Consider the following 20,834-nt stretch of genomic DNA (forward strand, 5'->3'; position numbering starts at 1 on the left):
CAACAGTGAGAGGCCCATGTACCACAAAAAAAAAAAAAAAAAAAAGATCTTGCTGTGATTTATGTCAAAGAGTGTTCTTCTTATGTTTTCCTGTAAGAGTTTTATAGTGCCTGGCCTTACATTTAGGTCTTTAATCCATTTTCAGTTTATTTTTGTGTATGATGTTAGGGAGTGTTCTAATTTCATTCTTTTACATGTAACTGTCCAGTTTTCCCAGCACCACTTATTGAAGAGAATGTCTTTTCTCTATTGTATATCCTTGACTCCTTTATCATAGATTAGTTGACCATATATACGTGGGTTTATCTCTGGGCTTTCTGTCCTGTTCCATTGATCTATATTTCTGTTTTTGTGCCAGTACCATATTGTCTTGCTTACTGTAGCTTTGGAGTATAGTCTGAAGTCAGGGAGTCTGATTCCTCCAGCTCTGTTTTTTTCCCTTAAGATTGCTTTGGCTATTCGGGGTCTTTTGTGTCTCCATATAAATTTTAAGATATTTTGTTCTAGTTCTGTAAAAAATACCATTGGTAATTTGATAGGGATTGCATAGAATCTGTAGATTGCTTTGGGTAGTATAGTCAATTTCATAATATTGATTCTTCCAATCTGGGAACATGGTATATCTCTCCATCTGTTTCTGTCATCTTTGATTTCTTTCATCATTGTCTTATAGTTTTCTGAGTACAGGTCTTTTACCTCCTTAGGTAGGTTTATTCCCAGGTATTTTATTCTTTTTGTTGCAGTGGTGAATGGGATTGTTTCCTTAATTTCTCTTTCTTATCATTCGTTGTTAGCATATAGAAATGCAAGGGATTTCTGTGCATTAATTTTGTATCCTGCAACTTTACCAAATTCATTGATTAGCTCTAGTAGTTTTCTGGTGACATCTTTAGGATTATCTATGTATAGTATCATGTCATCTGTGAACAGTGACAGTTTTACTTCTTCTTTTCCATATGTATTCCTTTTATTTCTTTTTCTTCTCTGATTGCCACGGCTAGGACTTCCAAAACTATGTGAATATGAGTGGTGAGAATGGACATCCTTGTCTTGTTCCTGATCTTAGAGGAAATGCTTTCAGTTTTTCACCACTGAGAATGACGTTTGCTGTGGGTTTGTTGTATATGGCCTTTATTATGTTGAGGCAGGTTCCCTCTATGACTACTTTCTGGAGAGTTTTTATCATAAATGGGTGTTGAATTTTGTCAAAAGCTTTTTCTGCATCTATTGAGATGATCATATGGTTTTTATTCTTCAGTTTGTTAATATGGTGTATCACATTGATTGATTTGCATATATTGAAGAATCCTTGCATCCCTGGGATAAATCCCACTTCATCATGGTATATGATCCCTTTTAATGTGTTGTTGGATTCTACTTGCTAGTATTTTGTTGAGGATTTTTGCATCTATATTCAGTGATATTGGTCTTTAATTTTCTTTTATTGTATTATCTTTGTCTGGTTTTGGTATCTAGGTGTTGGTGGCCTCATAGAATAAGTTTGGGAGTGTTCCTTCCTCTGCAATTTTTTGCAAGAGTTTTGAGAAGGATGGGTTTTAGCTCTTCTCTAAATGTTTGATAGAATTCAACTGTGGAGCCATCTGGTCCTGGACTTTTGTTTGGTGGAAGATTTTAAATCACAGTTTCAATTTCATTACTTGTGATTGGTCTGTTCATATTTTCTATTTCTTCTAGGTTCAGTCTTGGAAGCTTATACCTTTCTAAGAATTTGTCCATTTCTTCCAGGTTGTCCATTTTATTGGCCTAAAGTTGCTTGTAGTAGTCTCTTAGGATGCTTTGTATTTCTGCGGTGTCTGTTGTAACTTCTCCTTTTTCATTTTTAATTTTACTGATTTGAGTCTTCTCCCTCTTTCTCTTGATGCATCTGGATAAAGGTTTATCAATTTTGTTTATCTTCTCAAAGAACCAGCTTTAGTTTTAATGATCTTTGCTATTGTTTTCTTGTTTTTATTTCATTTATTTCTACTCTCATGTTTACTATTTCTTTCCTTCTACTAACTTGGGTTTTGTTTGTTCTTCTTTCTCTAGTTCCTTTAGGTGTAACTTTAGGATGTTCGTTTGAGATTTTTCTTGTTTCTTGAGGTAAGATTGTATTGCTATAAACTTCCCTCTTAGAACTGCTTTTGCTCCATTGCATAGGTTTTGATTTGTCATGTTTTCGTTGTCATTTGTCTCTAGGTATTGTTTGATTTTCCCTTTGATTTCTTCAGTGATCTCTTGGTTGTTTAGCCTCCATGTATTTGTGTTTTTTACATTTTTTTCCCTGTAATTCATTTCTAATCTCATAGTGTTGTGGTCAGAAAAAATGCTTGATATAATTTCAATTTTCTTAAATTTACCGAGGCTTGATTTGTGACCCAAGATGTGATCTATCCTGGAGAATGTTCCTTGTGCACTTGAGAAGAAAGTATAATCTGCTGTTTTTGGATGGAATGTCCTGTAAATATCAATGAAATCTGTCTGGTCTATTGTGTCATTTAAAACTTTTGTTTCCTTATTAATTTTCTGTCTGGATGATCTGTCCATTGGTGTAAGTGAAGTGTTGAAGTCCCCCACTATTTTTGTGTTACTATCAATTTCCTCTTTTATAGCTGTTAACCTTTTCCTTATGTATTGAGGTGCTCCTATGTTGGGTGCATATATATTTATAATTGTTATATCTTCTTCTTCAATTGATCCTCCACTGTGACAATATTTAACTGACAGTGTAGGACATTATAAAGAACATGGATTTTGGAGCCAGACAGAGCTCAATTCAGATCTCAGCTTCATCCCTCAAAACTGTGCAGCCTTGGGTCAGTTACTAAACTCTGCTAAGCCTCAATTTTCTCATGTATAAAATGATGATATTGCCTACCTCTAATATTAATTGATAAAATTCAGTAAATTAAGAAATACAAAAATCAGTATGGTGGCAGGTATATAGTAGATGCTCAGTGCATATTAACTGTTAGTAGCATCATGCCCTATATTATAATCTATGCAGCAGGGCTTGTCTTACAGTAAAGGTAACCCCCCCCAAATGTTCTAAGTAGTTTATGTTTGTAAAATGATATTATCATTCAAATGTATTTGGTTTACTCCTTTCCCATCATATTAAATTAGTATTACTTGGATTATGACTAGTTAACATTCATATTAAAAACATATTTTATAACACAGCCTGCTTTCTTTTCAATCTATATATGTGTAGACAACTGTTTAAATTGGTTTTATGAGCTCAAGGTCAATTATTATTTTTTTTTTGGCGGTACGCAGGCCTCTCACTGTTGTGGCCTCTCCCATTGCGGAGCACAGGCTCTGGACGCGCAGGCTCCATGGCCATGGCTCATGGGCCTAGCCGCTCCATGGCATGTGGGATCCTCCTGGACCGGGGCACGAACCCATGTCCCCTGCATCGGCAGGTGGACTGTCAACCACTACGCCACCAGGGAAGCTCAAGGTCAACTTTTTAAAACAATAAAAGTCAATTGCTGAGCAGTTTCTTTTCTGTCAATTGTTATCACCCAGTTGTCTTAACTGCCAAAATAAACAAAATCAAAAGAGATGAAGCACCCAACCAACAGATTGCTTAATTTTTTTAGATGGCCATTCACCTGAGGATAGACATCGCAAATCAGCCTATGGACATGGCCTCAGAATATTATTGACCTCCACCATCTTTAATTGCATCAAACAAATAAGTGGACAGACAAATGGAGAAATGTTCAAATAAACAAACAAAATGTGAGGAAAGGGCAGAGGTCTTGAAATGGAAAGTTCTGGCACCCAGGCTTGATATCTTTGTTTACCAGCATACAGCATAGGGAGTTTGGTTGGTTACTGCCTCCCTGGGCCTTGAGTTTCTTATTTATAAAACAAGAATAGTAATGCCTTCTCTGCCTGTTTCTCAGGGCTGTCATGAAACTAAAATGAAAAGAAGAATAATAAGGTGATTTGTGAGTGACAATGAGCTATATTCATATAAAGGACTGAAACTTCTATTAAAATTGGAAGATATGTCACAGGCTTAGCCACAGCAACCATGATGACAATGACAGCAATAACACAATACCAAAATGATAACCGTTCAGGACCACATAGGGGGAGTTTGGAGACTGCAGCAAATGTAGGCTAAGAGGAGACTCCAAGGGCTATTTTGTAGGATTACATGCAAAAGTGAAACCCATGGCTTAACCTGTTAAACAGAAATGAAGAGTGGGATGCCTGAGGATTGGAACAATGTCTGGTTCTGAGCGGAAAGATGAAAATCACCCCACAACTGATCCCTGATTTCCTAATTACTGTTTCCTGGTCTGAAGTTCCAGGCAATGGGCAAATAAACTTCACCCTTTGCAAATATTATGCTTATCATCTTCTTATCAGCTTTCAGAGCCTCTGGACATGATGAGGGAAGCTGAGAAACTCCAGGCAGAGGTGTTTCCTGCTTGGGGAATCTCAAAGATATTTAAAAGGCGTATGATGGAGTCATTCTTCTCACTCTGTGAAGAATAGCTTCAGAAATTGTCAGGAGATAATGGGATTTTCCATTTTCTGGCCTGACATAAAGCTTATCAGTAACCTCTTTATTCCTCATTATTGCTGCCTTCATCTGCTGTTTGTATCTATTATGTTATATAACTTTCTCACAGCCTATTGATCTAGGTTCTCTAACTGAGCAGGGGTCTCACGTTCTACCATCGTTTGTCTTTTACATTTTTTCTAACTTGAATTTCTGAACTTACAGAATTAATAAAGTAAGCAACCCTCACTTTTATACAATTTGAATACTGGAAGTTATGGGATTTTCAGACCATCTTCTGAGACTAGCTTGACTATTAGATCCTTCAGAGACTAGACTTGGGGGCTAGAGGGGCTCAAGTTCAATTTCCAGCCCTGTTTCTTTTTTTTTTTTTAATTAATTTATTTTATTTTTTGGCTGTGTTGGGTTTTCGTTGCTGCGCATGTGCTTTCTCTAGTTGCGGTGAGCAGGGGCTACTCTTTGTTTTGATGAGTGGGCTTCTTATTGCAGGGGCTTCTCTGGTTGCGGAGCACGGGCTGTAGGTTTGTGGGCCTCAGTAGTTGCAGCACACAGGCTCAGTAGTAGTGGGGCATGGGCTTAGTTGCTCCGCGGCACACAGGATCTTTCTGGACCAGGGCTCGAACCTGTGTCCCCTGCATTGGAAGGCAGATTCTTAACCACTGCACCAGCAGGGAAGTCCCAGCCCTGTTTCTTAATAGATGTGGTCTTGGGCAAGTTACTTAATCAAAATGAACTTAAGCGGCAAAGTGGAAATGAAGATAATATCTGTCCTACCACAGGATGATTAAAAAGACAAGAACCCCACCCCCCAAGTACTCAGTAAACAGTAGCTGTGATCACAGTCTAGCTCTATTTGTAAAATTGTAGAGACTACTGGAAAGGAAAGGAAAATGTGAGGCAAAAAACTCGAGACTCCAAGATGGGCCATGACAGCTAACACACCCCAAGCTGGTCATGTTTCCTCACCTTAACTTGTAACTTGTGAAGGAAGAATTGTTCCCAGTGGCAATTCACTCCAATTTTATACTGAAAGTCAATTGGAAGATAGGATTTCTTTTAATATTATTTTGAAGCCAACACACTGAAATAAATCCATTCTGTAAAATAAAAAATACAGTATTTAATACGCTCACTTGGTAACTATGAATGTGTGCACACATACACATATATTTTTTTCTTCTAGTTTTATTGAGATATAATTGACACACAGCACTGAGCACTGTATAAGTTTAAGATGTACAGTATAATGATTTGATCTACATACATCATTAAATGACTACGACAGTAAGTTTACATACATCTATTTATTGGACAAGGTTAAAAGTCATTTGAAGTAACCCAGGTCTTGGAGCTTAGGGATTTAAACTCTGTTTCTATTGTGGTTGCCAAGGGGTCAGGGATGGAGTCAGAGTTTGGGGTTAACAGATGCAAACTAGCATATATAGAATGGATAAACAACAAGGTCCTACGGTATAGTACAGGGAACTAAATTCAATATCCTGTGATAAACCATAATGGAAAAGAATATTAAAAAGAAAGTATATACAGTATAATTGAATCAATTTGCTGTACAGCAGAAATTAACACAACATTGTAAATTAACTATACTTCAATTTATAAAAAAGAAAAATAATTCTATTTCTAGTTGACATGTGGTTGTGAAAAGCACTCATTTATTTATTTAATAAAAAATGTGTTGAGCGCTTGTTATGTACCAACTATATGCTCTTCCAAGTTTTAGATTTTATCTAATGTTTATACTGACTATAATACTCATAGGTATAGAACATATTCAGAGGAGTTGCAGTGGAACTTAGAAATGATCTGGCCAATTGCTTTAATTTATTCATGGGAAAATTGAGGTGCAGAGAAATTTCATTGAATTTCTCAAGGACACAATGATAAGAGTAGCTATAGAAGGAAGTCTTGGACACTGTTTCTCAACTTTGGGTGCACATTAGAATCACCTGAGGAAGTTTAAAACTATTTATGCCCAGTCTGTACCCCAGACAAAGGAAATCAGAATCTCTCTGGGCGTGGGACCCAGTCATCAGTATTCTTTAAAACTCCCCAGTTGATTCCAATGGGCAAAATGAGGTTATAACCATTGCTCCATAACAATATGACAGTCTTACCATTTCTCTTTGTACTTAATTAGGTCACCTGTTAATGGAAATTCAGATTTATATGTAAAGTTGCTTAAATCAAAAACAAGAAGGCATTACGTCATAAACATTAACCTTTCTTTCCATTGCCAACACCCTCAGATGTTGTAGAGTTCATTTTCTTGCAATAGCCATCTCACTGTCTTCTAGAACCTGCTGCCAGTCTAATCTTTTAGACTGTGTCTTCGGTGTCTCTTCCATAGGTTACTTTGCAAATCCATTGCTTCCAAAAGAAAAGTTCTAAATACTCATGCTAGCATTAAAGGATGCATCATCTGGTCTTTATTTATCCTTCCAGCCTCATTCTCCATTCTGCTGTCAAATAGGCTCCCTTCACTTACCCCTCCCTCACAACTAAATTGTGTATAATCTCTTTGAACTGCCTTCTTCCCTTCTCACCTGAGCAAAGTTCTTCCAATCCTTTAAGGATGCAGCTCAGATTCTTCTTCTCCATGATACCTTCTGTCATCTACCCTCTCTGTATTTCTACGGCATTTCAATACTATAATTTTTTCTTTATTATGTTTTCATTTCTTTGACACATGCATAATTTGACTGTATGGTATAGTTTTCCCTTTCATAACATATTTTCTTCCCTTGTTTGGTTATCAAGTAGTGGAACACAGAGGGTGAGTTTTACTTATATACTTATCCGTGTAGTAGGCCCATGATACACGTTGCTTGAATGATGATTTCTAATAAAGAATGCCATTTGTGTAGTAGCCAAGGATAGGATTCGTTAGGAAAGGATAAATCTTAAATAAGTATACTAGGGCTCTATCTTTGCTTCTTCCACGAATGCTTCTTTAATCACTGAACTATGTATTTGCTGATCCTTAAACTGGAGATTTCTTAGTACTTTTCCTTTGCAGGTGAGATGCATAAAAGTGCAGAAAATAAGATATGTTTGGAACAACTTAGAAGGACAGTTCCAGAAAATTGGGTAAGTTGTTTGAGCAATTGCATCTGAAAAGAAAAATATTATTTCAAAAATATTTTGCTCAGTATGTCTTTCTCATTGTTATTATTTCAGCTCTTTGGAAGACTGGCTCAGTTCTGCCAAGATACATGTAAAGTTTGGATCAGGTCTAACAACAGAAGAACAAGAGATTAGGTACCACGTATACTTTTATCTACACCAGCTCAGAACGACTGTCACCAGTTAGTGAAAAAGAGAGCCCAGGAAACGGTTATCTTAACTGGTCAACATCAGAATATGTTGTAATGCTCTATTTAGTATTATTAAATTAAATGCTTTTGTATGCATTATCTCACTTCAACAGAGCAACCTTGTGGGGAAGTTAGAACAGACATCCTCATCATCTCAGTATAACAGATGAAAAATCTGAGACTCAGAGAGGTTTAGTGGCCTGAACTAGGTCACACAGATGGAAGTGATAGAGGAAGAAGTGCATCTCTGACTATAGGCTTAGTTGTCTTTCTACTCTGCATAATGTTCCTCAAGGTTACTATAATAATAAGGTTGAACCAGTTTTGACTGTGATCAGGAAATATGTATTATACTATGACAGCATAGTTAAATAATAATTGTAGAGCAGCAGAAGAATATCATGCAAGACTTGTAGCTCCACAATTCTAAATAAGCTACTGGGCAGAGGAGCGAGGTTTGGGAAGGGCATTGGGTTGAATGCCAAGAGTCTGTCACTAATTCACTGTGTGGCTTTGAGCAAATGGCTTCTCCTTTATGGGCTTCAGTTTCCTAACTGTTAAAAAGGGGAGGAGAACTCTATAAACACCTTGCTAGTTGTAAGTTTCTATGATTACTGCGTTCCCCTCCACCCCATTTTGGGGTGGAGCTTTGGTGGTACTTTGAATGGACTCAGAGTGCACCATCACCATGGGTGCTTGTTAGAAATGCAGAATCTCAGGTCACATCTCATCCGTATTGAATCAGAACCTTCCCATTCGCAAGACCACAAGGCTGTCTGTATGAACATTAAAGTTTGAGAAGCACTGCTGTAGTATTTACATTCTGTTAAGCTCTTTGGTCTGAGCATCTACGTAGAAGGCACAGAGAAAGTGTTTAGCATTCCCAACAGCAAAATAACTCATAGAGTGTCGTTGCTCTGTGTAATCAAAGAAACACATCTCTGAGTTTTCAATTAAAGGGTGTTATAACTGTGGAGCTATTTTTGAGAGTTCAACACCTTTTCACTCACATTAAAACAAATTCTGCAGCTTCCCAGCACTGAATAGGAGGAGGAAAAGTAGGCCCAGTATTCCTTATCAGTAAAACTGTTCCCCCGTAATGAGCCCTCCATCTCACATCCATGGAGCCAAGAGTTGGGGAGAGACAGAGTTGAGAGAGTGCTAATCCTGAAACTACTTGAATGGAAAAATGACTAAAATTAAATACCCAAATTACCATCAGGGAAATATTTAATTCAATAAATGATCATGCTTATTGGTTTTGCACCTGAAAACCCTCCCCCTCTCCAGTTATTTTGAGAAAGATGGTGATGTTATGTAATAAGGGAGGCATATGTTGATCCCACAAGTGAGAAAGTGAACGTGGAATAGTCTTTTTTTTGAATGGGTAACTGAGTAGGCTGTGATCTCTCCCTATAGGAGGTTAATATGTGGGCCAAATACTATCGATGTTGAAATCACACCCATCTGGAAACTGCTCATCAAGGAGGTAATCAGTATTTTCTCTTGATGCTGGCTAGAAAATAAAAAGGTTAGATTTTAGACAAATGATCAATAGTAACTGTAATTTGGGCTATTTTAAAAGAATGCAAAGCATATTCATATCTCTATTGTTTCTTGTGGTCCATTTTTGCACACACATTTCCTGTTACAGCATAAGATGTGATGTTCGTTTGTCTATTTATCCTTTAATGACTAGATGAACACAGGGTTTCCTTTCTTTCTTTCGTTCTTAATCCTATACTTTTTATCCCGTCTCATCTTTGTGAAACTAAAATAATAATTAAAACTTAAACAACTCAATCCCTTTCTTATGGGCAACATATACAATTGCCTTAGCATCCAAAACTGTAGGAAGAAAACATCTGTTCAGCCTTATTAGTTCTACTGATCTCAATGTGTGTGTGGGAGGGAAAGAAAGATTTGACCATAATTTACTACATTGAATTTTTTCTGTTTGACTCTATCACTGGGCTCATTTTTCATTTTACCATGATTATTATGATACTACAACCTTACAGCTGTACTCTGGGTCCTCTCCTGCATGGCACCTCCACTCCTCCTTGACTTAAAAAAGACTTACTAAACTCCAGCTACTTTCTCAATATTTCTAGCAAGTTTTAAGTCACGAAACAGAGCAGAAGAAACTGATAAGAAAAGTTTCTGTGTGCTTGTTCCCTAACCAGAGGCAAAGATAACTGTTCCTATTTTAGAAAGATGGGAATCAACTAGAGGGAATTTGAGTAAGGGCACAAAATGTTTTTATCCCAGGCAGGATTACAACTGTTGGAGTTAATCTCTGCTTTCTCCCCTAGTGTTCTAGATGCTCAATTATCTAGATTATTCCTTTCAGCTTGGCTCTCTATTTATGAGAAAATTTAGTCTTCAACTCGTACGTTAATCTAAAGTACTTTAATGGCTTCAGATATAGCAATGTTGTGTCATAGAGAAGAACAACTAGAAAGCATTTTAACTTTGTAAACCTGACCAGTAGGTCAGGTTCCGAAGGCCACTCAATGTAAACTGGACATGATAATATCTACTCCTCACACAACTGTTGTGATGGTCAACATGGTGATACATGAGACAATACTTTGTAAATTATAAGGTGCAGTGGTGATTAAAAGTAAGGGCACTGGGGCCAGATTGCCTGGGTTCAAGTCCTGGTCTGTAACAGTTGTGGCTCTGTGACCTTGGGCAAGTTTCTCAAGATATAAGCCCCAGTTTCTTCATCTTTACAATGGAGATAACTAATAACTTCTGGATAATAAGATAATTATGGGAATTAAATGAGTAAATTCAGGTAAAGTTGCTTAGTACAGTGTCTGGCACATAGTAATTGCTGCATAAATATAATAAGAATATTGGGTGGGACGATTTGTCATGGAGACGATTATGATAACAAACAAGTCAATGAATAGCTAAGTATAAAACCTAAATATCTCCCTTGTCTTCCTGTTTTTATGCTGCCAACAGGTTTTAAATCCATTTTACATATTTCAGCTCTTCAGTGTCTGTCTGTGGTTTAGCGAAGACTATAAGGAGTATGCTTTTGCTATAGTAATCATGTCGATCATTTCCATCGCTTTGACCGTATATGATCTCAGAGAGGTGAGTTTTTCCACCAGTCTTATGGTCTGAGAAAGAAAGAGGTGTGACTTTGTTGAAATTTTGTTTGAAAAGCGTATAATTGGAAAATAGTCATTGCCCACTCCATAACAAATGAGACCACGTTTGTAAATATCTAGCACAATAGCTGATGCTCAACAAATTCTAGTTCTTTCCTTTCCTTCCCATCCCAATCCCTAACCTTTCAAGTTATTTTTTCCCTCTCTTTAGCTTACTAAAGCTGATTATTGAGAAGAAAATGCAAATATTTATGAATTGTGAATAAGTGAAAAAATATGTGTAGAGACTACTGATGGGTCTTGAAGATGGTGGAAAAGGGGTGAAGGTGGAGGAGTCTTTAATATTTAATAAGGAGTGTTTAGTATCTTTGTCCTTTATGTTTGGTTGGTAATCATTTGTCAAAACCCCAGTCCAACTCTTGGCTTTCTTTATGCCTACACAAGGGGATCTAGGCACTGCCAGGAAAAAAATCACACGGTACACGTTGGTTGATTGTGCTATAAATCCATGAATACCGACCTCATCTGCACAAGCTTTCTATATGTCTCTGGTCAATGTGCTCTCCCATTCTCTGGAATTAAGTTCTTAAACCAAATCTTCCTTCAAGTTTCTGAGATGCCTAACTGCCCACATTCCACTTTTCCTCTAATTCAGCTGATAATCTATCTCATTGCTTTTTTTTTTCCCACAAAGATAGAAATCATAAAATCGGAATTTGCTCAGCTCCACACCCTCCTACTGCCAGATGACTTTTGTCTCCACCTCCCTCCTGACCTGATCTCTCATTACAGAGGCGGCGGTGCCCTCTGCTTGTGCTTTTGATAGCATCCTTTTCACCTTCTCAGCATGCTTATGGGGTCAGTGAATGACTCTTTTCCTCATTCCCTCTCCCTAACAGCCTTCCTATCAGCATTTAAACATGCTCAAGTTTCTCCCAACTTAAAAACAAAACAAAACAAAACAGAAACAAATGAAAAAAATCCCTTCTTTTGACCATGCTTCAAACTTCAGCTACTATTCTACCTCTTTTCTCCCTTTGACGGCAGAACTTCTCAAGCTCATTATGCATCTCTCTTCATTTACTCATCTCCCTCTCATTTCTCATCTATATGGAGCTGGCTTCCTCTCTTATGACTCCATTCAAAGAGCTCTTGCTAAGGTCACCACTATAATCCTAAGGCTCATAGATAGTTGTTGTTTTTTTTTGCGGTACTTGGGCCTCTCACTGTTGTGGCCTCTCCCATCGCGGAGCACAGGCTCTGGACGCGCAGGCTCAGCGACCATGGCTCACGGGCCCAGGCACTCCGCGGCATGTGGGATCCTCCCGGACCGGGGCACAAACCCGTGTCCCCTGCATCGGCAGGCAGACTCCCAACCACTGCGCCACCAGGGAAGCCCTCATAGATAGTTTTAAAATAAAAAAACAGTACTTTTTAAAACTAGCTAGTCTTTTTTCTTAATAGAAGGAGTAATATATGGACATAATAAAAAAAGTTCACAAGAACAAAATAGTGTAAATGAGTAGTAAATACTCCTCCCACCTTCGTTCTTTCAGTGTCTGGGTCTCCTTTTAAGAGGCATCCACTGGGACCAGATGTTCTATATACTTTTAGCACTGTTAAACACATATGCGTTTATTTGTTTTATACAAATGGAAGTATACTATTATATACACTGTTACACACTTGCATTTTTCACCTATGTATCTTAAATATCTTTCTGTATCTGCACAAATATATTTTCTCTAAATGTACCATGATTTTAAAACCAGTCTTATACTGATGGATATTTAGGCTGTTTCTAGTCTTTTGCTATTAAAACAATGCTGCAGGGCTTCCCTGGTGGCGCAGTGGTTAAGAATCCGCCTGCCAGTGCAGGGAACACGGGTTCGAGCCCTGGTCCCGGAAGATCCCACATGCCGCAGAGCAACTAAGTCTGTGCGCCACAGCTACTAAGCCCGTGTGCCACAACTACTGAAGCCCGCGCGCCTAGAGCCCGTGCCCCGCAACAAGAACAGCCACCACGATGAGAAGCCCGCGCACTGCAACAAAGACCCAACGCAGCCAAAAATAAATAAATTAATTTAAAAAAAACAAAAAACAATGCTGCATTGAGGATATTTGCATATATATCTTTTCACACATCCACATATATGTGTTTGCAAATATGTATAAATCACAAGTATATATAATTTATATTACATGTAAATGTGTGTATAACATATCTGCATTGATAAAGAGATATAAATTTTCTATATTTGAAATTGCTTAATCATAAGCTAAATATATTTTTTTACTAGACATTGTCAAATGCCTCTTAAACAAGTAATGCCAATATACACTTCTCCCAAGAGTACATGAGTGTTTATTTTCCTTATTTTTGCCAATATAAATGAAAACAGAATTTCATAACTGTAATAGCATGTTTTCCATTGTGAGTTGAGCACTTGCTCGTGTTTTAAGCTATTTGTATTTCTTTTACTGTGAACCGTATTCATGTCCCTCATTAATTTTTATTGAGTGGTTGGTCTTTTGCTTGCTGATTTCGTGATTCCCTTCCCACAGTGTATACTTTCTTCCACAGCGTAGATTTCGCTAACCTCTCAGTTGCATTTGGCACTGTTAACTGCTCCCGAGCTTTCCCTTTGGCTTCAGTGACAACACACTCTCCACCTCTCTAGCTGCTCTTCCATTCTCTTTTTATAGTTCATCCTCCTCTACCTGGCTTTTTAAAAAATGGGTGTCTCATATCAAAACAATATGAAAATGTTCACCACATAAAGGCTCCCTCTTCCTCCACCCCTCCACTTATGCAACCAGTTTCTAGTTTCTTGGGCATTCTTCCAAAAATGTTTTTGGAATATACATCTATTTTGTTTTCCTTTCTTATGTAAGAGGGAGCATAATCACACTATTTCCTACCTAGCTTTACTATTATTATTAATAATACTGTCTTGATGGTCTTTTCATGTGAGTACATTGAGTCTTCATTATTCTTATACTGCATATACTAATGACTTCTAAAGGCATATGCTAATGACTTTCAAATTTATATATGTATTTTAAGTCCAAATATCTCTTTTGAGTTGAGACACATAGATTCAACAACCTATTTGATTCAATGTCACTTCTTCAGGGAAGATTTCTATTGGTTCATTAGCTATATATGCTCCCAAAACACCTTATTGTTTTCATTTTATTGTTGATTGCAGTGATATATTTATGTGTGTGATTATTTGATTAAATGTATTTACCCAGTAGGTTGTAAATTCCTGATGCTAAGAATCATATCTGTTTTGTTGACCATTCCACCCCAACCTCTCAGCATAAAGGTTGTTCAATAAATGTTGAGTGAATGTATGAATGAATAAAAGAATAAGTTAATAGCAGAACACTCTTTTGCCTTATATGATTCTGTTCATCATTCTTAGGACATATTAATCAGATTTGTAAATGATTTGAAGCTAGGAGATTAAGGGAGAGTCTTAAATGACAAAATCAGAATAAAAAAATGAAAACACTAAATGATTGGGAATTTGTAATCCCCAGGACCATGTAAAAGGTCTTTCACACAATAATTTCTTAATAAATGTGAAATCAAATATAATTGTATTATTATTTTTGTCTCCTCTTATTTATTCACTCTCAATGTCCCGTATATTTCACATATTAAAACAGCAAATACTATGAGGGAATAACAGGAACAATCAAACTCCTTATGAAGTTAGATTAGGAACTCTGATATGGGATAACCCCAAACTGAAATAATGCTTGGTTCTTGAAACTATTTAGGTATAAACGTAAATGTTGAATGATCAAAGTTCTTTTGAGTGGACAGAGCATGCAGGGAACTTCCTTTCTATTAAACAACACGTACTTCTTATCACTGGCTGAAGAGCACCACAAGTTGGATGCTTTTTCAGTTGAGTAGGAGGCTACTCAGTCTTGTTTTTAAACAGTACATTCAGTTGGCTCCATCTTTAAAGAAGGCTAACACTTTACTGAATAATATCTGGGACCTATCCTCAAATAGAAAAGGCTTTTTAAAATTTTCTATTCTTCTTTTTCAGCAATCTGTAAAGCTCCACCATTTAGTTGAATCACATAATAGCGTTACAGTCTCTGTATGTGAGAAAAAGGGTAAGTCACTTCATTTTAGATCTGTGTGTTGTCCATATGAAATGAGAAAAGGATTTAAATTTGTATTCCTGATTGTTCCTACTACTCTCATCTTCATATGTATCTTTTCCTGTGCATTTACTTAAAGGGGTGGGGAAGTGGAGATTTTTTTCACCTTTTAAAAAAACATTGAGGTAAAACTGACATACAATAAGCTGAATTCAAGTGTACAATTTGATAGGTTTTGACATGTGTACCTACTTATGAAACTATCACCACAATAAAGGTGACTGTCCATCCCCCCTAAAAGTTGCCTTGTGCCTGTTTGTAATCTTCCCTTTCAGTTTCTCACAATTTCATCCCCATCCTCAGGCAACCACTTTGCATGTTTAGAATATTTTATAAATGGTATTGTATAGTATGCATTTTTTTGTCTTTTATAGTATATTTTGGGTTAATTTTTGGGGGATCAAAGTTCATAATAATTTTGGAGTTCATCCATTTTGTTAAGAACATCAATAGTTTATTTCTTTTTATTTCTGAGTGAATTCCATTGTCCAGATAGACCAGTTTGTTCATTCATTCATTTGTTGATGGAAATTTGGGTTATTTCCAGTTAGGGGCTATTACAAATAATGCCACTTGAACATTTGGGTTCAAGTCTTTCTACGGACATACACTTTCATTTCTTATTTTCTAGGGAAAATACCTAACTGTGGAATGGCTGGATCATATGATAAGTAAATATTTAACTTTTAAAGAAACTGTTTTCCAAAGTGGCTGTGCTCTTTTACATTCCCACCAGCAGTGTGTAAGAGCTCCAGTTGCTCCACATTCTTGCCACTGCTTGGTATGGTCAGTCTTTTTAATTTTAGCCATTTTAATAGCTGAGGGGTAGTATCTCATTGTTGTTTTAATTTGCATTTTCCTGATGACTAATGGCATTGAGCATCTTTTCAAGTGCTTCTTTGCTACTTGTATATCTTCTTTGGTGAGGTATCTGTTTAAATCTTTTCCATATTAGACTGTTTGCTTATTATTAAATTTTGAGTGTTCTTTCTACATTCTGGATACAAGTCCTTTTTCCAATATGATTTGCAAATATTTTATCCCAGTCTGTAACTTATAATGTCTTTTCATTCCCTTCATAGTGTCTTTAAAAGGGCCGGTGTTTTTACTTTTGTTAAAGTCCAGTTTATCAGTTTTTTCTTTTGTGGATCATGTTTTTTGTCATATCTAAGACATCTTTGCCTAATCCAAGGTCATCAAGATTTTCTATGTTGTCTTGTAGAGGTGTTATAGTTTTAAGTTTTACATTTTCATCTCTGTTGTATTTTGAAGTTTTTTTTCTTTTTCTTTTTTTTGGATTGAAGTTCATTTTTTGCAAGCAGATATCCAAATGTCCCAATACCATATGTTGAAAAGACTGTCCTCTCTCCACTAAATTGTCTTTGCATCTTTGCCAAAAATCAGTTTCCTGTACATGGGTGGATCTATTTCTGGACTCCTTATCCTATTCATCCTATTCTACTGTTCTATTTGCCTGTCTTTATATCAATGCCACATAATGTAGCTTTATAATAAGTCTTGAACTAGAATAATGTTAGTCCTCCAGCTTTGCTCTCATTCAGAATTATTTTAGCAATATTGGGCTCTTTGCATTTCCATATGACTTTTAGAATCAGCCTGTCAATTTCTACCAAAAGAACATGCTGAGATTTTGATTGGGATTGTGTTGAATCTATAGATCAATTTGTGGAAAACTGACCTGTTAACAATTTTGGGTCTTGTGACCTGCAGACATGGTGTATCTGCATTTATTTGTCTTTGATTTCTCTCAGCAGTGTTTTGTAGTTTTCATTGTACAGTTTTTCACCCTTTCTCAGATTTATTTTTAAATATTTCATATTTTGATGCTATTTAAATGATATTTTAAATGTAAATGTCCCATTGTTCATTTGCTAGTAGTTCCCTCATATGCATGTGCTGATTACTAGTCTGCTGAATACTAAAAGAGGACCTCTGTGGGCCTTTGGGGCTCTCCCTCTGGGCAATTACTTTCTCTCCAGTACTCTGTTTTGTGAACTCAAGATGCCTTAATCTCCATAGACTTTTATCTCTGTTCCAAACTAAGAGTCTTCTGGACTTTGTCTGGGTTCCGCCTCTTCATAGTGGCCTGGAAACCCTCTACAGGCAGTAAGCTGTAGGGCATCTTCATTTGTTTCCCATTTCTTTTGTTGCTTATATTTAGTGTCTAAAACCATTGTTTCATATATTTTGTATGACTTTTGGTTGTTTCATGTGGGAAGATAAATTTGCTCCTTTTTGCTATATCTTTGCTAGAAGTGAATTTTTACCTTTTAAAAATGTCCTGAAATGTAAAGTTACATAAAAATGTAACTTTTTATGATGAAACATTTTACATATAATAGTGGAGAGAATACAATAATGAAACCCTATGTACCTATCACCCAGACTCAATTATTATCAAGTCACTGAATGTGTTTTCATCAGTTCTACTTCCTTCCTCACCCTGGATTATTTTTAAACTATTTCAGATATCATATAATTTCATTTGAAAACATTTCAGTATAGGTCTAAAATATAAAGACTCCTTTTTAATTCCTTTATCACAGCTTTAAAAAAAACATAAGAGTGAGGGCAGTGAAGTAGGAGGAACAAGAGAGATTTCTGAAATGGTGTTAAAAAAAACCAAAAACATAATTTAAAAAATCATCAGTTCTACAGGCAGTATTCAAATTTCCACCAATTGAATCACAAGTGTGTGTATATACTTATGATATATATGATATACAATATATATTTATTATATATAATATATATTTTCAAATCAGGATCCAAATAAAGTCCATATACTGCAATTGATTAAGTTTCAAGTTTATTTTAATTCACACTTTCCCTCCTCCACATCCTATTTTTTTCCTTGAAAATTTTTTGTTGAAGAAAGTAAGTGGCTCATCCTCTGGTTTCCACGGTTTTGAGTGTATTGATTGCATACTCATGGAATAATTTAACATGATTTTCTACTCTTTGTACTTCCTATAAATTGGTGGTTAGATCTGAGGCTTGAGTTTTTGGCAAGAGTACTTCATAATTGGTGTTGTGTATTTCTAATAGGAGGTACATAATATTTGTCTTTTTCTTGTGATATTAACAGACGTAAATCTTCATGACCCAGATTTATTATTTCATTGAGTTTAAAATATATTCCATCTTCATACATTAACTGGAATATTTCCATAAAGAGAGACACGCTTCTTCAACCATTTCATTACCCTGAGATTCAGTTTGTTTCAGGATAAATATCTGACTATTTCTCCTTATTTACCAGCTTTCAAAATAATGGGTTGATCTTTTAGCATTTTCCAAAGGCTTTAAAAAAAATTTTAGTGTCATTATACATGTATAATTTTAACATGGTTGGGATATTTTCATCCGCTGCAGGCTTTATTCTTGTTGTTCAAGATGCCCATCTTTGGCCTTTCAGACTTTTTCATGTTGACTCTCGAATTCATTTGACATGACCCCAGTAATCTTTGAAAATTGTATTGCTTTCTGGTATGATAAGCTATTCCAAGTTCATCTTGGACAATTCCTGCTCCAAACCTGGACACATCCAATTTTCCAAAGACCTCTTACATATGGTACTTAGAGACATCAGTCAGAGTGTTAGGAATGCTCATTTCTGTGGTGTTAGTCATTGTTTCCAGGCCTTTTCAGAAGACATACCTAGAAAATAATATTCTAAAGATAAATGTGAATTATGAGCTCATACTGACATTTCCAGATTAAGTTTAGAACTAAGGATTTTTAACTTAACTTTGTTGATTGTCCTTCTAGTTCTCCTTTCTCCATACCAAAAGTCCTGATTCTCAATTACAGCAACAAATTACTCATTTGCTTTATCCCATTACACATAGTAATCTCAGAGTAACAAACCAACACACCCAGCAACAATATGATTCCTAAAAACAATTTAAGAATTTTTTTAAAGTTCTTTTTTTCTCCTATTTGTGATACACCATGAGGAAGGTACAAATTATACTTGAAAATATATGTTTTAAAGTCACTCAAAATAATTCTTCTCTGTATGGTTATGCCAACAACAGTTATGTTCACAACTAGGTGAACAGCAGGTTCACCTCATTTATTCTGTTTTAGCCTTTTAATGTTAGCTTTTCAAATTTATTTTTGTGTTAGTTTGTGTAGTTACTATATAAAATATCTATATGATTTGAAAGTTAAATCCATAAAACAAAAGACATTCAGGGGAGTCAATTTCCTAACCTTCCTTCTGCACCTGTGTACTCATACTCTCAATAGTAATCATTTAAAAAAATTTTTACATTCAAAAATACAAATTATAGATAATATTCATAGTGACATAGTATATATACAGAATAGGATATGTACATATACTGCTGCTTTTTAGCTTGCAGGGGTGTATCCTACACATTTAACTTATATTTCCTGGTGGGTATGCTACATACTTAATGATGTTTCCCAGGGACCCTTTCAGAGCAGTATACGTAGATATTCTTCATTCATATTTCAGCTGCGTAATACTCTCTTGTATGGAGGAACCATTGTTTATTCAGTAAGTTCTCTGTTGAAGGAATCTTTCCCAGCCTTTTACTATAACGAATAATGCTGTAATAAAAAGCCTTGTGCATTTATTTTTCCATATTTTTCCAGTCTATCTTTGACATAGATTTTGAGAAGTAAAATTGCTGAGTTAAATAATAAATGCATATGTATTTTTGATGGAGAGATATTGCCAAATTTCTTTCCATAGACAAGGTACCAGTTTTCATTCGTACCAGAAATGTGTGAAAGTACCTGTTTCCTCATAATCTTGCCAACAGAATATACTGACAAACTTTTAGATTTTTCTAATCAGATAGGTGAGCAATGCTATTTCATGTATGGTTCTCTCTGTCTTTTTCTTTCTTTCTTTTCTTTTTCCCTATGAAGTAATTTACAACATACAGAAAAGCCACAAGAGTAGATCAAATAACTTTTTTCTTGAACCATTTGAAAATAAGTGACTCCATGACTCCCACATGCTTTAGTGTATATTTCTCAAAGATACGAGCATTCTTCTATGTAACAACACTTCAAACATTAATATCAGACGGTTAATATTGATATTAGTACCAAAGAATGCTCAGTCCCATTCCAATTTTGTAATTGTCTTAATAATGTTCTTTATAAGAAAGGACCCAAGATCACCGAATACTGTTGTTTGCCACATCCCTTTAATCTTTCCTTGACTTTCACGACCTTGACTCTTCCCACTTTGGTTATTTTGTAGAATGTCCCTCAACGTGGATTTGCCTGATATTCCCTTACAGTTAAATTCAGCTTACGCTATTTTGGCTGGAATATTACAAAAGTGATGCCATGTTCTCTTAGGTGGTACATAATTTAAACTTGTCCTATTACTGGTGATGTTAACTTGGACTACTTAATTAAATGGTGTCTGTCAGGTTTCTCTATTGTACAGTTACTTTTTTCTCTTTCTAATTAATAGTTATTTTGTTGACATATACTTTGAGACTTTATAAATAAACAACCCTCATCAAATTTTCACCCCCTAGTTTTAGTATCCATTGATGTTTCTTGGCTAGATTAATTATTGCTTTGATAATGGCCAAATGGTGATTTTCTTTCCTTCTATGATAATTA

General features: G+C 35.9%; 1 protein-coding gene across 1 annotated transcript in view; it reads left to right on the forward strand.

Moving 5' to 3' along the window:
• The window catches only part of ATP13A4 (ATPase 13A4), a 145,316-nt gene that overhangs the window by 70,965 nt on the left and 53,517 nt on the right, over positions 1-20,834 (forward strand). Inside the window, exons 4-8 of the mRNA XM_027108707.1 lie at positions 7,581-7,651; positions 7,742-7,822; positions 9,298-9,367; positions 10,855-10,989; positions 15,077-15,146. Of these exons, the coding sequence (XP_026964508.1) occupies positions 7,581-7,651; positions 7,742-7,822; positions 9,298-9,367; positions 10,855-10,989; positions 15,077-15,146 (427 nt within the window). The remainder of the gene's footprint in view (positions 1-7,580; positions 7,652-7,741; positions 7,823-9,297; positions 9,368-10,854; positions 10,990-15,076; positions 15,147-20,834) is intronic.

The sequence above is a fragment of the Aethalodelphis obliquidens genome, unplaced genomic scaffold (genome assembly GCF_003676395.1).
Source record: "Aethalodelphis obliquidens isolate GAN/ISIS:26980383/991018 unplaced genomic scaffold, ASM367639v1 scaffold1, whole genome shotgun sequence".
NCBI classification, from domain to species: domain Eukaryota; kingdom Metazoa; phylum Chordata; class Mammalia; order Artiodactyla; family Delphinidae; genus Aethalodelphis; species Aethalodelphis obliquidens.